A 13,475-nucleotide genomic window follows, 5' to 3' on the forward strand; every position below is an offset into this window, starting at 1 on the left:
TCTGTGACTCTGCTGAGTGGGTTCCATCTCCTGTGAGAAGAACTGACTGAGAGTCAGCTTCAACTGTCACAACCAGCTGCAGCTGAAGAGTGAAGCTGAACTGAGATCAGTTAGAAACAATCCTGAACAGTCTACCTGTACTTGACTCTGATTGGTTTGCAGACGGCGTCAGGCGTGGGCGTGTTGTCGGTTGGGGGGGTAGTAGTGTTTCTGTTTGAATGGAGGAAATGAATGAAGCGCCTAATTTGGTTGCCATGGTAACATCATGATGGTATTACTAGCAGCATCAGCACCCTCAGGAGCAGTACTCTACAGTACTCCACAGTACTACCTTACTACAGTACTACAGTACTCAACAGTACTACAGTTTTCCACAGTACTACAGTACTACAGTACTACAGTTCTCCACAGTACTACAGTACTACAGTACTACACAGTACTACACACTGAGCCAAATGAACGTCCTTGTGGTTCAAACATTATATCGTCCGAGGTGACGACTGCAGCTGCTTCTTCTTCTTCTTCTTCTTCTTCTTCTTCTTCTTCTTCTTCTTCTTCTTCTTCTTCTTCTTCTTCTTCTTCTTCTTCTTCTTCTCGAAATGAGAGGTGGTCATGGGGGTGTGGCCTCAGCAACTGTTGCCATGACACTGAACCTCAGCTGTTCATTGGCGGTTTAAGATGAACCAGCTTCCAACTAAAGGTTATAATTTACAGATTTATTTCTACACTGAAAATAAAGGTCTGAGTGAATCTGGCCTCTTACATGTATATTTGAACAGTGACACACTGAACTATATACGACACATCGCTGTTGGCTCTGAACTGAGGCAGAGAGAGGAACAGATGGAGAATCGGCGTCTGAACGACGAGTTCGTGCCAAGGTCAACGGGAAGTGTAAGAAAATGTGTAGAGGGCGAAGAGGGCGGGACAGAGAGGGTGAGGAAGTGACTGTAATGAACAGTGGAGAGAGGATTAGGTGAGAGGAGGTGAAGATGGGAAATGAAGAACGTGGAGATAAAAAGAGAGAGAAAGTAAATCAGGTTGTAGAGAGGAAGAGAAGCTCAGAGGAGAACAGGGCTCAGAACGGAGGAGACAAGAGAAGAGTTGGAGGAAGTACAGAGGATTTGACCAAATGTTGGAGGCGACTGTTCAAAGAAAGAAAATTAATTTTATCTCTGTCCAGAGAACAGAGCAGAGGAGGATCATGGGAGTTTTCTGTGCTTCAGCTCATATTCTTCTTCCTTTTGTTGTACTGTGGGACTTTCTGTATATGTCCAAAACAGAAAATACACAAAATCCTCCAAAAAGCACATTCAAAAATTGCCTTTGCTGAGGCTGACTGAGTTGTTCCTGTTCTTCCAGATGACCTCTGACCTTTAACCTCTGACCTCTGACCTCAGCACAGCACCGACGATGAGCCTCATCATCCAACATCAGACGAACGGAAGCAAATCTCTGCAGCCAGAGACCAACAACTTGTGAAATGTCTTCCCACAAGAGCAGAGGCTGTTACAGCAGCATCACTGCACGCCCACCTCCACCTGCCTCCTGCTCCCATTGGACGGTACCAGCTGTCAGTCACACTGTGGTACCCCCAACACATCCGGTGCTTTATGGTCTGTTTGACTCTAAATGATCATAATTCACTAAATGAACATCAGCTGTTTGAAGAAGACTTGAAACTAGAGACTGAGACAGAAACTCCTGAATGTTACTGACGTTATAAAGTTCCTCCACACACACACACACACACACACACACACTGTAGTTCATCCCCTCTTTCCCTCGCCTGCTCCTGCTTTCGTCTCCTACATTTCCCAGAATGCCGAGCTCTCAGAGAACAGGCACAAACTTGCTGCGTCGGGCTCCGTGTGTAGGTGGAGAGTGCAGCAGTGATAAAGATAGTAAGAGCCAGAGAGCGAGTTGTTGCACTCGGAGGAGTGAGAGTCCACAGCTCGTGTAGTGGCTGCGTGTTGTTCTCCGATACAACACATCTGTGAGTGTGTGTGTGTGTGTGTGTGTGTGTGTGTGTGTGTGTGTGTGTGTGTGTGTGTGTGTGTGTGTGTGTGTGTGTGTGTGTGTGTGTATGTTTCACTTGTTTCCCACAAAGTTTCCTTCCACTGGTTCAAAGTGATGAAAAATGATTCTCCTATATATGTTCTGCACATTAGGAATCAAACAATTATTTAATATCGTTCATTAGACCTTTTTATTAGATCATCATGATATGATCGTATTAATTATTATCTGTTTATACATCTTATAGACAGTTTTACAGATGTATCCTTATTATTTTATTTTATCAAGTTATTCAATTATTTACTTTATATCTCTGGTTCTACTTCATTTTTCCTTTTCACATCTCTTTTGGTATTTTATCATTTCATCTATTTTACAACTATATTGTTTTATATTTGCTTTTCTAATCTTTGTTAGTATTTTGTTTTGAAATGTTTTATCTTTGTTTACGTGCCTCTCCTCATTTGAAATTGAGATGTACGACAGCGTTTCCTCACTTCCTGTTGATGTTGTTCTGCTCTGTGAGTGGATGGGTGGGCTCATCCGGTTTTTATTTCTTTTCTCAAATTAAGTCTGATTGATATTTTATTATTATTAACAAACAACATGTGCTATAAGTCCCTTTGCTCTTATTTAACCTGCCTGAAGAGATTGCGGGCTGTGTTGCGTAACAGTGGAACAGCTCATTTCACTCAGCATCACGTTATTATTCTGTCTTTTTATTCTTCTTGTATTAATCTATGTGTTTAAGCATCAAACCACAAACATTAACAGCATCGGACACGGTCAGTGACTCTGACTCCTCTGAACGCAGTCGAGCAGATTATTGATCCTGAAAGCCGAGCGTCACGTGGAGAAGAATGAAGCTGCAGGTTCACGCCAACATGGAAACGCAGATGAAATCTAGGCCACAGCCACAAACCTTCCACCGCAGCTGAGCGCTCGAACTCTGACTAACACCCTGACGCGTTCTTCCCTTCATGCAGCGCTCCACTGGAGTGGCTGTGGAGGACAGCCGAGGACCCCGTGGGACTGCCTTTCATAAACGCCCGCCTGAAAATTGCTCTTTTGCAGCTCAGGCGTAGGTTATAAGTCAATCATGGCAGCGAGGAAGCTCTTAGCGCCGCCGGGGTTTTTCTTTTTCCCTGGAATGGATGAGCTGCTGAAACATTCACACTTCAGCCATTACAAACACAAACATGTAGCCTACACATGCACACGCACATACATGTGACTCCAGCTCATGTGACATTCTCACACAATCACACCAGTGTTCCCTGTGCTGTTTTGCTTCTCTTCTATGTGAAAGGCTTGAACTTTATATCGTCAGGTGAAAACCTTCTGGCAGCAGTCAAGTTGATTCTTGATGTTAATTAAAAAAAGGTTTAAACTCAAAGTCGCAGCTCAAGTTGTTTTTCAGCGTCAAATGAAACACGTTCGTCTTTTTGCAGACGATCTACAGTTTGACGCTCGAGAGCAAGAAGCTAAACGACCAAACAGACGCTGTTGACGTTTGATGCTCGCTCTCAGTTCTCCTGTAAGCTATAGTTGGACAGAAACAAATCTAATATTGGCCAGAAAGACATTTGCAATCCCTGGTTACAACTGGCATTGACCATTTTGCACTGTTGCCATGGCAACAAATGGGACGGGGAAAGCGCTACGTGCTACTATAAATGTTTTCCCTGCGACGGAAGCTGCAATCCATCAGCTGTAAACAGGAGTGAAGATCAGTGTGTGTGTGTGTGTGTGTCTGTGTGTGTGTGTGTGTGTGTGTGTGTGTGTGTGTGTGTGTGTTTTCTACCTGAAATGGACTCTGGCTGTTGTAGTTCTTCACTTCTTTGTCGGCTCCACGAACCAGCAGCACTCTGGCACAGTTATCCTGACGAGAAAGAAAAGCCAGTTAGAATAAAAGCGACAGAAGGTTTTTAAATAAACACTGAAATCTTTTCACTTTCCTACTTTGTTCAGGAGAAAAGAGGTTTGTTAGCTTCCAGTGACGTGAGCAGAATTTCCCCAAAAGAAGAGGAAGAGGAAGAGGAAGAGGAAGAGGAAGTGATGAGTGAGGCTGAATGTCTGCACATCGCAGCGCTGACACAGGAATGTGAAGAAAGACAGAACATGTAGAACCTGTATGAGGATGGAGCCTCGCTGGATGTTAGAGTGGATCTACTGCTGCACTCAGAGAACGAGGGAGTGAGAGACAGAGAGAGAGAGAGAGAGAGAGAGAGAGAGAGAGAGAAGGAGAGAGCTGAGGGGTTTGAATCTGCTGCACAAATCGCCCACAAAGTGCTCAACCACGCATGTACCGTGCACACACACATGAATATAAAGACTGTTTTTAGATCCACAATAAGCTGTTGAGAGTTGAAAAAAAAAAAAAACGCTCCGAGTCTCAAACAGATTCTGAAACACGAGCGTGATGAGAGCAGAGCTGTTAGAATTACAAACATCTCCGAGCCGACATGTTTCACATCTTATTTTAAGACTCGTGATGCTTCTCCATCTGGAGGGAAGCAATCCCAACACATGTTTATTCTATATATATATACGTAGGCTGCATTTATAATGAAGCTATGAATATAGAGGAGTTTGATGTGTTTCAGAAGATAATTAGAAGTAGAGACTGGAGACAGAATCACAACTCTGATGATGATGATGATGATGATGATGATGATGATGATGATGATGATGATGATGATGATGAGGAGGAGGAGGAGGAGGAGAAACCAGGATGAAGAAGCTCGGACGTCGTGGAAACGTCTCAGGTATTTATTGTTGTGAAGGCAGATCGCTCGATAGAGAACAGCGAAAGTGCCGAAGTGTTTAAAAATAAGCCTCAAATGACAACGATAATAAAAGTTAAATCTATTTTTATAGAAAAGCCTTTTAACGCTGATTTTAACTGGTTTAAAAAGATGTTGTTTGTTTCTCATGTTGTCTTTATTATTTTATTCTCATGTTTTGGGGGCGGATCCAGGGACGGACCCAGCTGGAATCTGATTGGCCGCAGCAGTGCCCTGAACCGTCAGTGGCCATTTTTTATTGAATAAACAATAATTACTTTCAAACATTGAATTTGACAATTTGTTGAGAATTTTAATTTCTTAAGATTTTTTAAAGAACACAAATTCAAAGTATATTCAATGATGAGTTTGTTTGTTTTCCAGCTATAGAACAATAAACATGCTCTGACTCCAACGTGCACTTCACTCAGTCAGCAGCTGTGCACCTCTGTGTAAATTGTGGCCCCTGATTTAGTAAATCCCATTGTAACATTGTTCAGATGAGAGATATAGAAATACAGTTGATATTCTTCTGTTTGAATAACGTTTCTCATGTTTTACTCTGATTCTAAGCTTAACTTACACCTCCAGGGGGCGACGGTGAGCTCACTGCTTGTTAACAACACGAGAATCGTACAATAATTCATTTGATGAATTGCATCTTGAAACAGAAGCTCTTCCCTCTTTGCACCTCCTCCATCATATTCCATAATAATCTCTGTGACCAGTGACTGGAGGATGTTGAAATGTCATAAAGGTGAAAAACACACGGTTCATTTGCTTCAGAAGCAGAATTATGAACGTGTGATGCTGCTTCGGGGTCACAGCTGCAGATCTGCGTGGAACTGGCTTCGCTCCAGTTATAATGAGTTCATGGTCTCAGATGACCGGCTGAACAAACAAGGGTCAGAGGTCACCGCTGCCCTGCGGCTGCAGCGTTTACCGACGGGTTGACTAAGAGGTTTGTGAGATGGTTCCATTCTCCTCTGCACGTTCAGGTAACGGACAAACACGACTTTATTACCTCGGCAGAGAAGAACGTTTCAACGCCTGTGTTCGGGTTTGATGAGCGAAGTCATTAAGAAAACTGTATTTGTGACCTTGACCTTTGACCTTCAACTACCAAAATCGAATCAGTTATTCTGAGACTCAAAGTGAAAGAAATGCGAAGAACTTCCCTGAAGGTGTTATTGAGATATCGTCCCTTGAGGTATTCTAGTTCTTTATTTTCATATGATCAAAAAATCCCATGAAAGAAGTGAGTTTTTATTTACATTTTTTAATTTGATACAAACACACCTCAGATTTATTCTCTATAAACTAACAAGAAGAAAATGATGTGACTACAACAAACGTATAGCATCATAATAAAAACTAAAAATGTTAATATCAAGTGTTTATGTAACAATCTGCACCGGAGTCAGAGAGATTCATCTTCATGACGTCGAGTGGAACAGTGAAATGAAATCAGGTTCCATCCACCTGCTCAGAGGCAGCAGCCATCTTATCATCACCTCTGCCTCAGGGAACCATAACCCTCAACACAACCAGTAGCAGCTGATCTGTGGAGCCTGATCGTCTTTATCTCTATGATCTGCTCCGTTCATAGATATGATCACCGAGCTGCTGGTTCCAGATGAAAACAGATGTGTTGATTTGAATGTTTTTCTCTGTTTTGATGAAGATTTAAAGGAAGTAGATGATGTCGTTGTGTCTTTGGATCAAACAGCGTTAACTCTTCTGATTATTCGTGATGTTTTAAAAGAAACAACACTTGACGTTGTCTCTTGTCTCAGAGCTGACTCAGCAGCGTGAGAGGCTCCGTCCTCACGCTGCTGTTCCAGCTGCGGACTCGTTCACTTCCTGTTCTGTTTGAAACTCTGCAGGATCTTTGTTCCGACTCCCAGGAGACAGAACTGTTTGCATCTTATTCATCCTGCTCATCTATTTGCAGCTTGAAGATTCCCCCAGAGAAAAGCCACAGAGCCGCAGTCTGACGCTAATCACCATAAACGGTTAAACTAGCAGGCGACGCAGCCTCGGGTTCAAACTGATACTGATGTGGGAAGTAATTATTATTATCATCATCAATTATAGAATATAATAGTAAACTGTTAAAAAACAAAGCCCTTCCAGCTTTTAAACGTAAAGAATAAAATGTTGTGAAGGATTTATTCTCTATATGTTTGTTCAGATTTCTGACTCAGCTGATCCATCATCATTTTAACTTTTATAATATTTAGTTTCTCATCATGCGACAGGATGATGCTCCACATTTCTCCCGACAAGTATCACTGCTGCAAGCATCTGGAAATAGTACCAGGTCAATCCGATACTGGTGCTGTCATTCATCTCACACACACACACACACACACACACACACACACACACACACACACACACACACACACACACACACACACACACACACACACACACACACACACACACACACACACACACACACGTCACTCACCTGGTTGTACAGGGCACTGATGTGTAGAGCTGTGTTTCCGGAGGCGTTCTGGGCGCTCATGTCTGCTCCATAAAACAACAGATGCTCCAGATGCTGCACGTGGCCATGACGACAAGCCTGCGCACACACACACACACACACACACACACACACACACACACACACACACACACACACACACACACACACACACACACACACAAATCAATTCACTGTAAAGTACAAGGCTTTGATAGCCAGTAGTTGCAGTTGCAGCCCTCTAACACTAGATGTCAGTGTGCTGCAGAGCAGATGAGAACATGAGGTGGAGAAGCAGCCGTAACCTCCGTTTGAACCCTGTCGTCCAGAGACGGAGCGAGACGAGCCTGTGCCGAGGGACGCTTAAAATAATCCAATAACACGCATGAGAGTTTAAATACAACTTCAAGAAAAACAAATGTAAAGTAAGTCTGTCGGAGAGGAACAGACAATTAGAGACAGAGTCCGGCCTTCGAGTTTCTGCTGTTATGAGCCAATTCTTTCTGTAAATCCTATTAATGATTGGGGGGGGATGCCAGAGAGCTGTATAAAACAGAGGGGGGATTATTTTGGAAATGGCCTAATTACAGCTCCTCTCAGAGTCTTACGGAGGAAAGACAGAAACAGAAGTGGCTCCTTGTGGAGCAAAGTGTTTCACATTAAGCAGTGAAGCAGCCAGAGAAGAAAACATCAGGCTAAATGTGTTTTAGTGTTTAACTTGAGTCTGTTTTCACATTTCAGTGCTGAAACTCCGACCGTCTCACAGTGTATGTCGGAGGAATCCTGTGCTTTACTTATCTCCTGGAGGAAATTAAAAGAAACTGCAAATTACCGTCATGCAAATGACCAGAAACGAAGCCAAAACATCTCAGATACGAGCGGCGACATTTTAATTGCGTTGCTGACGTCGTTTGGATCCAGAGTCGGTGCAGTAGTGATCGTGAAGAGCTTTCTAACACTGAATTCTCGTGGTGTCCAGATAATCGGACTTCTCCATTGGTAAAATTCATGTGAACAACAAGTAAAGTTGGAAGAACAACTCGGAAAGTCTGTGACAATAAAGCAACACGATTTGAGTTGCTGACGTCGTCACTTATGAACCAATCGACTAATTTTACCATCAACACAAAATAGAAGTTTTTAATGTCAACTTGTTAATTGTTACTTTAATCACTTGCAAACTGTTTGTGTCTCACAAGCTTCAAACACCATTAATTATCCAATTCACGTGTTTTTATAGTTAACGTTTTCAAATACTCATTTCAAACCTGATCCTTGTTATGATGCAATAATTGTAAAGATGAGTTAAACGATCTGAACACGTAAAAACAACACGTTGTTTGAAATCTGATTGGACAAACAACAATATAACAATATATAAATAGATAATTATTATCGTAGACATGGATTTAATATTTCTATCGTTAATTTACAGCTGAGGATGTTAATAACATGTTGTTTGATGAGGAGGAGGAGATTTTCTACAAGTAGAAGCATCGTCCTCATTGACCTGAGACTGATGATTGTTATCACGTCTGAAACGAGACGTGAGAGGAAGAGACTCGACACTCGACAGGAGGAGATACACACACACACACACACACACACACACACACACACACACACACACACACACACACACACACACACACAGGGACACAGCAGTGTGTGTCACTGCTGCAGGGTGACTCTCTTTAAACGACTTCATCTTCCTCAGCAGGTAACAGCTGCACAAACAGACGGGGACGACTTTTTCCTCCACACAATCTGTTCCAGCGGTAAAATCAAACGCACCCTCTCTGGATGCAGCGGGCGGTGTTTACCTGGTGAACCTCGTGCCAGCCGTTCTCGTCCTGGCAGCAGACGGAGGCCTGGTGGCTCAGCAGGAGCTCGCAGCAGCCCGGGTCCCCCCCCCCCACCACGCTGTGGTACAGAGGAGTCAGACCACGGCTGTCCTTGTAGTCCGGAGACGCTCCGAGCTCCAGCAGCGTCTGAGGAGGTGTGTGTGTGTGAGGGGGGCACACATGCAGGAATAATGTGAATTATCATCATTCAAATTCAGTTTTTTTACACAAATAATAATGAAGCTTTATTCTGTCACCAAACACAAATGACAAGTGATTAAAATTTCACAATTACAAAAGTTTAAAACACAAACAGGGGAAAACTGAAATTTTACATCTGTTATTAAAAGTGATTTAATCGGTTCGCTGGTCTCAGCTGTTCAGTGACGACACAAACCTCCTGTCGGCTTCAAGGTCACATCAACAGTGAGAGCGCTCGTCTATTTATCATTTCGATGTTAAATGTCACGTCTGTAAACTTTGGAAAAAACCTGACGCTGCTTATTTTTGCAAAAACAACCTCAGACATGATGTGGAAAGCGTCAGTTCACTGTGACGTGAAGGAATCAGCAGCGTGCAGCAGGACGAGGGCTGAAGGACGTGGTTCTGTTACCATGAGCGTGACCTGGTTCTTGGACCGAGCAGCTTTGTGGAGGGAGGTCATGCCGTCTTTGGCCCTGAAGTCCAGGTGAGCTCCTCCGTTCTTCAGCACCTTGATCAGCTCCACGACGCCGTCCAGGTGAGCGGCGAAGGTCAGCGGACTCTCTACAAAGAGATGTGACGACACAAGTTTGAACCCAGAGCAGCAGGTTTATCTTTCTGTTCATTTTGATAAACTCATAAACACAATGTAATTAAAACAGTGGTTTGAAGAAAAGTCTGCTTTCATTTTTAAGTTTTGTTTCTGATTACAGGTAAATGTTATCTTGTTAATAACCCAGCTCCCACCTGTCGAGGATTTCATGAATCATTCTTTCTTTTCTGGAAACTCAGCTAATTTGAGAAAGTATCACGGTGAAATATCCGTCATTCAAGTTTTTACGTCCTTAAAACCGAGTTTAGTTAACTGATGAGTTTCTTCAGGTTTTATAGATAAGTATCATCTGAATAACAATGACAATTTACAGTGTTTCCTGATAATGTTCCCTAATGGTGAGGTAAATAAAATCGGTCCGAGCACAGAACCCTGGGGAACCCCATGATTAACCTTGGTGCTCGCAGATGATTCTTAGTTGATTTGTACAAATTGGAATTGATTTGATGAATAAGATTTCATCCACATTAGGACGGTTCCTTTAATGCAAGTGAACTGTTCCAGTCTGTTCAGGATGTGATGATCGATCTAAGAAGACGAGGACAGAGACGAGTCCTTCATCTGAAGCTATAACAATCTGAGATGTGATGATGTATAAACTGAAAGTCTGTATATACGTTATTGTTCTGTAGACACACAGCTGATCAGAGGTTTCCAGTCTCAATAGAGAACTGCAGCTCATCACGACCGACTTGTTTTCACTTTCATTTTCCGTCCTTGGCTCCAGAAGCTACATAATGTATGAGAATCATTTTAAGTGACTTGGCTCATTGTGTCGTATTGTGAGTCTCAAACGTGGCTCCCAGCTGCCTCCTGTGTTTCACTTAAAAATAAAATAAAAGTCTATTTTGGGCTTGTTTCCTGCAGTTGGCTCACATTTCACTTTCCCTGCTCACAAACTGCACCTCAGCTGACTCCAGGCCACAGAATCTTTTTCGGTCTCTTCACGGCAGCTCGGTGGTGGATGTGTGTACGTTTGAGTGACACCGTGCTCACCTGCAGGAAGAGGCTGAAGAAGAGGTGAGACGAAGAAGCTACTGTGTGAATGTGAATCAGGTTAAAGACGCAGAGGAAGCTGCAGCGTGTGAATGACGTCGCAGAGGGAAGTAAAAGGAAATCGTATCAACACGTGAAAGTAAAGAACTTGAAGTGCTAAACTGCCTTTGATCTGTTTCATCTCAGATTCCACAGCTTTTATTTTTGCTTTGATGTTCAGTAGGTTTATAAAAATAGGTCAATTTGTCTGATCAGTCAAAACTTAATAATAATAATCGAAACAGTCAGACGTGTCCGAATCTTACGGAAGCGTATTGCATTCACTTGAAAAAAAAAAAAGCTCTGTTTTTCTGAGATTATTATTATTATATATTAATTTTTTTTACTCTGTCAAAGAAAGTCCTGCCCTAAGGTTATTAATGTGTTTCCTCTGTATGTGGCTGCACTTTCACAGCAAGTGGAAGTTGTCTATTTGATCTGTTAACAATTTATAAAACTAAGATTCGGTTCCAAACATATTCAACAATCTTACTTTGACTAATAAATCAAGTCGATCAAAACAAATCATTTTTGTACCTGAGCTATATGAGGTTTGTCTGTTGCACAATTTTTAAATAACAAAACAATTTAAAAACAACACATTTGATGTTTATTGTTCACCAGGATAATGTTCCTGATAAAAGTATTAAAATTGAAAATAATAAAATGAATAAAACAAAATACACATTCTATCAGGGTTTTTCAGTTTTTTTCAAGTGAATACAATACGCTTCCGTAGAATCTCACTCATGAACTATAAACCCTTTTATTCAACTATATAAATTAATAAATGCAAATGTTAATGCAACTCTGTCTCTATTTTCCTCGTCACTATTCCCAGTTCGGAGCGGCTCTTCCATTCCTTTTGTATTTTTAGCTAAAATGATGATGTGGTGTTGGTTGGTCGGTCAAATATCTGTTTCTATAGCGACGGGCTGGACCACCATGACACAGGAAGTGGTCAAACACGTTCGTGACCCGACAGGATGAAAAGAAATCACACTGACGATCCCACTTTTCTTCTGAAAGCAGCATCAGCTCCTCTACCACGGATCAAAATGAGCAGCAGGAAGAAAAGAACAGTTTGTATTTCATTTTGCTGAGCTCTGCCTCAACAGCACAAATCAATCGGAGGTAAGAGCTGAGTAACACGTCTGAATCTGCAGGGACGCCTGCGCCCGCCTCAGCAATAAGGCGTCAAATTTAACGCCAGCTCTCAGATTCCATTAAGACGACCTCAACTCTCTGCTCAATAATCCTCTCTCCACTACACCTCCACTCTCTGTAGACCTTTTTTACATTCATTCTGTTTATTCTGGCCAATCTCCGTCCACTCGATACTGGCCGTTGTTAAGAGCAACTGCACCGCGGAGACACTCTTCATTAAACGGTCATAAATAAACATAATTATCACGTTAATACTCAGGTGAAGTCAACAGCACTTAAACCAGCTCCGGTTATTAAATGATTGTAATGAGGTTTCAAATTCAGGCTGTTTCAGACGACAGGGGAGAGTCCGGAGATTTTTTGTGAAGGAAAACCAGGGAGTGACCCTCTTCAGAGAGGATGAATCCTTCTGCTTTTTAAAAAAGGCAGTTTTTTCTGTTCCATGTGCCAGTGCAGCTGAACCGTGACTCACGTGCACTCAGGAAACACAGCTCTTAACCCGACTTCCTGCTCGTTTGAACTAAAAGCCTCAAAAACGTCCTGTCGGTTCTGCAGATCTCAGACTGTCAAGCTGCTTTCAGACCTGCACTGGACATTCTCTGGATGTGAGAACGCAGATGTCCGAGTGAGAGGCTCCAGGAATTCCTAGTAAAATCTCTGGAGAATCTCCGAACGAGCCGATGTGAACACAGCAGGAGATTCTCCGCAGGATTCACTGCGAGCGAGATTTCTAACACGCGACGAAAGAAAGAAAAAGACAAATCTCTCTGGAAAGTGACACGAGAAGATGTGGAGAGAGTTTTTGTTGATAAGTCAATGTGCTGCACATTAAAACATGTGATCTCCACAGCTGATTGAATAGGTTACGTCCTGCAGCTCCACCTGAACGCTGCAGAGCTCATTTCTGTAAACAGCTGCATCTCACTGAGAATTTACATTTGACGTGTTCTGAAACACTTTATTTGATTTCACATTTCCCTTCGTTGACTCTTAATACAGGTGAAAATCCACCGGAGCCACTTTGTTCCTCCATCTTCACCCTGAACGGAACCTGGTTCTCTGGTTCTCAACATGTAGCATCGCTCCCTCTGAACTCAGTGTTTTATGATTGTGTTTGTTGAGGCTCCCGTAGAGAGCAACACTATATTGTGTTCACGAGCTCTGCAGCACATTCAGTGTTTGTGTGTGTGTGCACGTTGTGAGATGATGTGTTTGTATTATTATTGCCAAGCTTCTCTTCAGACGCAGAACTCTGAGGATTCATTCTGTTATTCTTCTGTAACATGAAACACCTGAAACCTCTACATTCTGTGTTA

The 13,475-nt window shown here is 42.5% G+C and overlaps 1 protein-coding gene across 1 annotated transcript in view; it reads right to left on the minus strand.

Moving 5' to 3' along the window:
• Nucleotides 1–13,475, minus strand: part of LOC118108008 (SH3 and multiple ankyrin repeat domains protein 2) — a 96,069-nt gene that overhangs the window by 69,290 nt on the left and 13,304 nt on the right. The window contains 4 exon segments of the mRNA XM_047340084.1: nt 3,824–3,901; nt 7,282–7,398; nt 9,123–9,290; nt 9,757–9,908. Of these exon segments, the coding sequence (XP_047196040.1) occupies nt 3,824–3,901; nt 7,282–7,398; nt 9,123–9,290; nt 9,757–9,908 (515 nt within the window).

Source organism: Hippoglossus stenolepis, chromosome 1, assembly GCF_022539355.2.
Source record: "Hippoglossus stenolepis isolate QCI-W04-F060 chromosome 1, HSTE1.2, whole genome shotgun sequence".
Lineage (NCBI taxonomy): Eukaryota > Metazoa > Chordata > Actinopteri > Pleuronectiformes > Pleuronectidae > Hippoglossus > Hippoglossus stenolepis.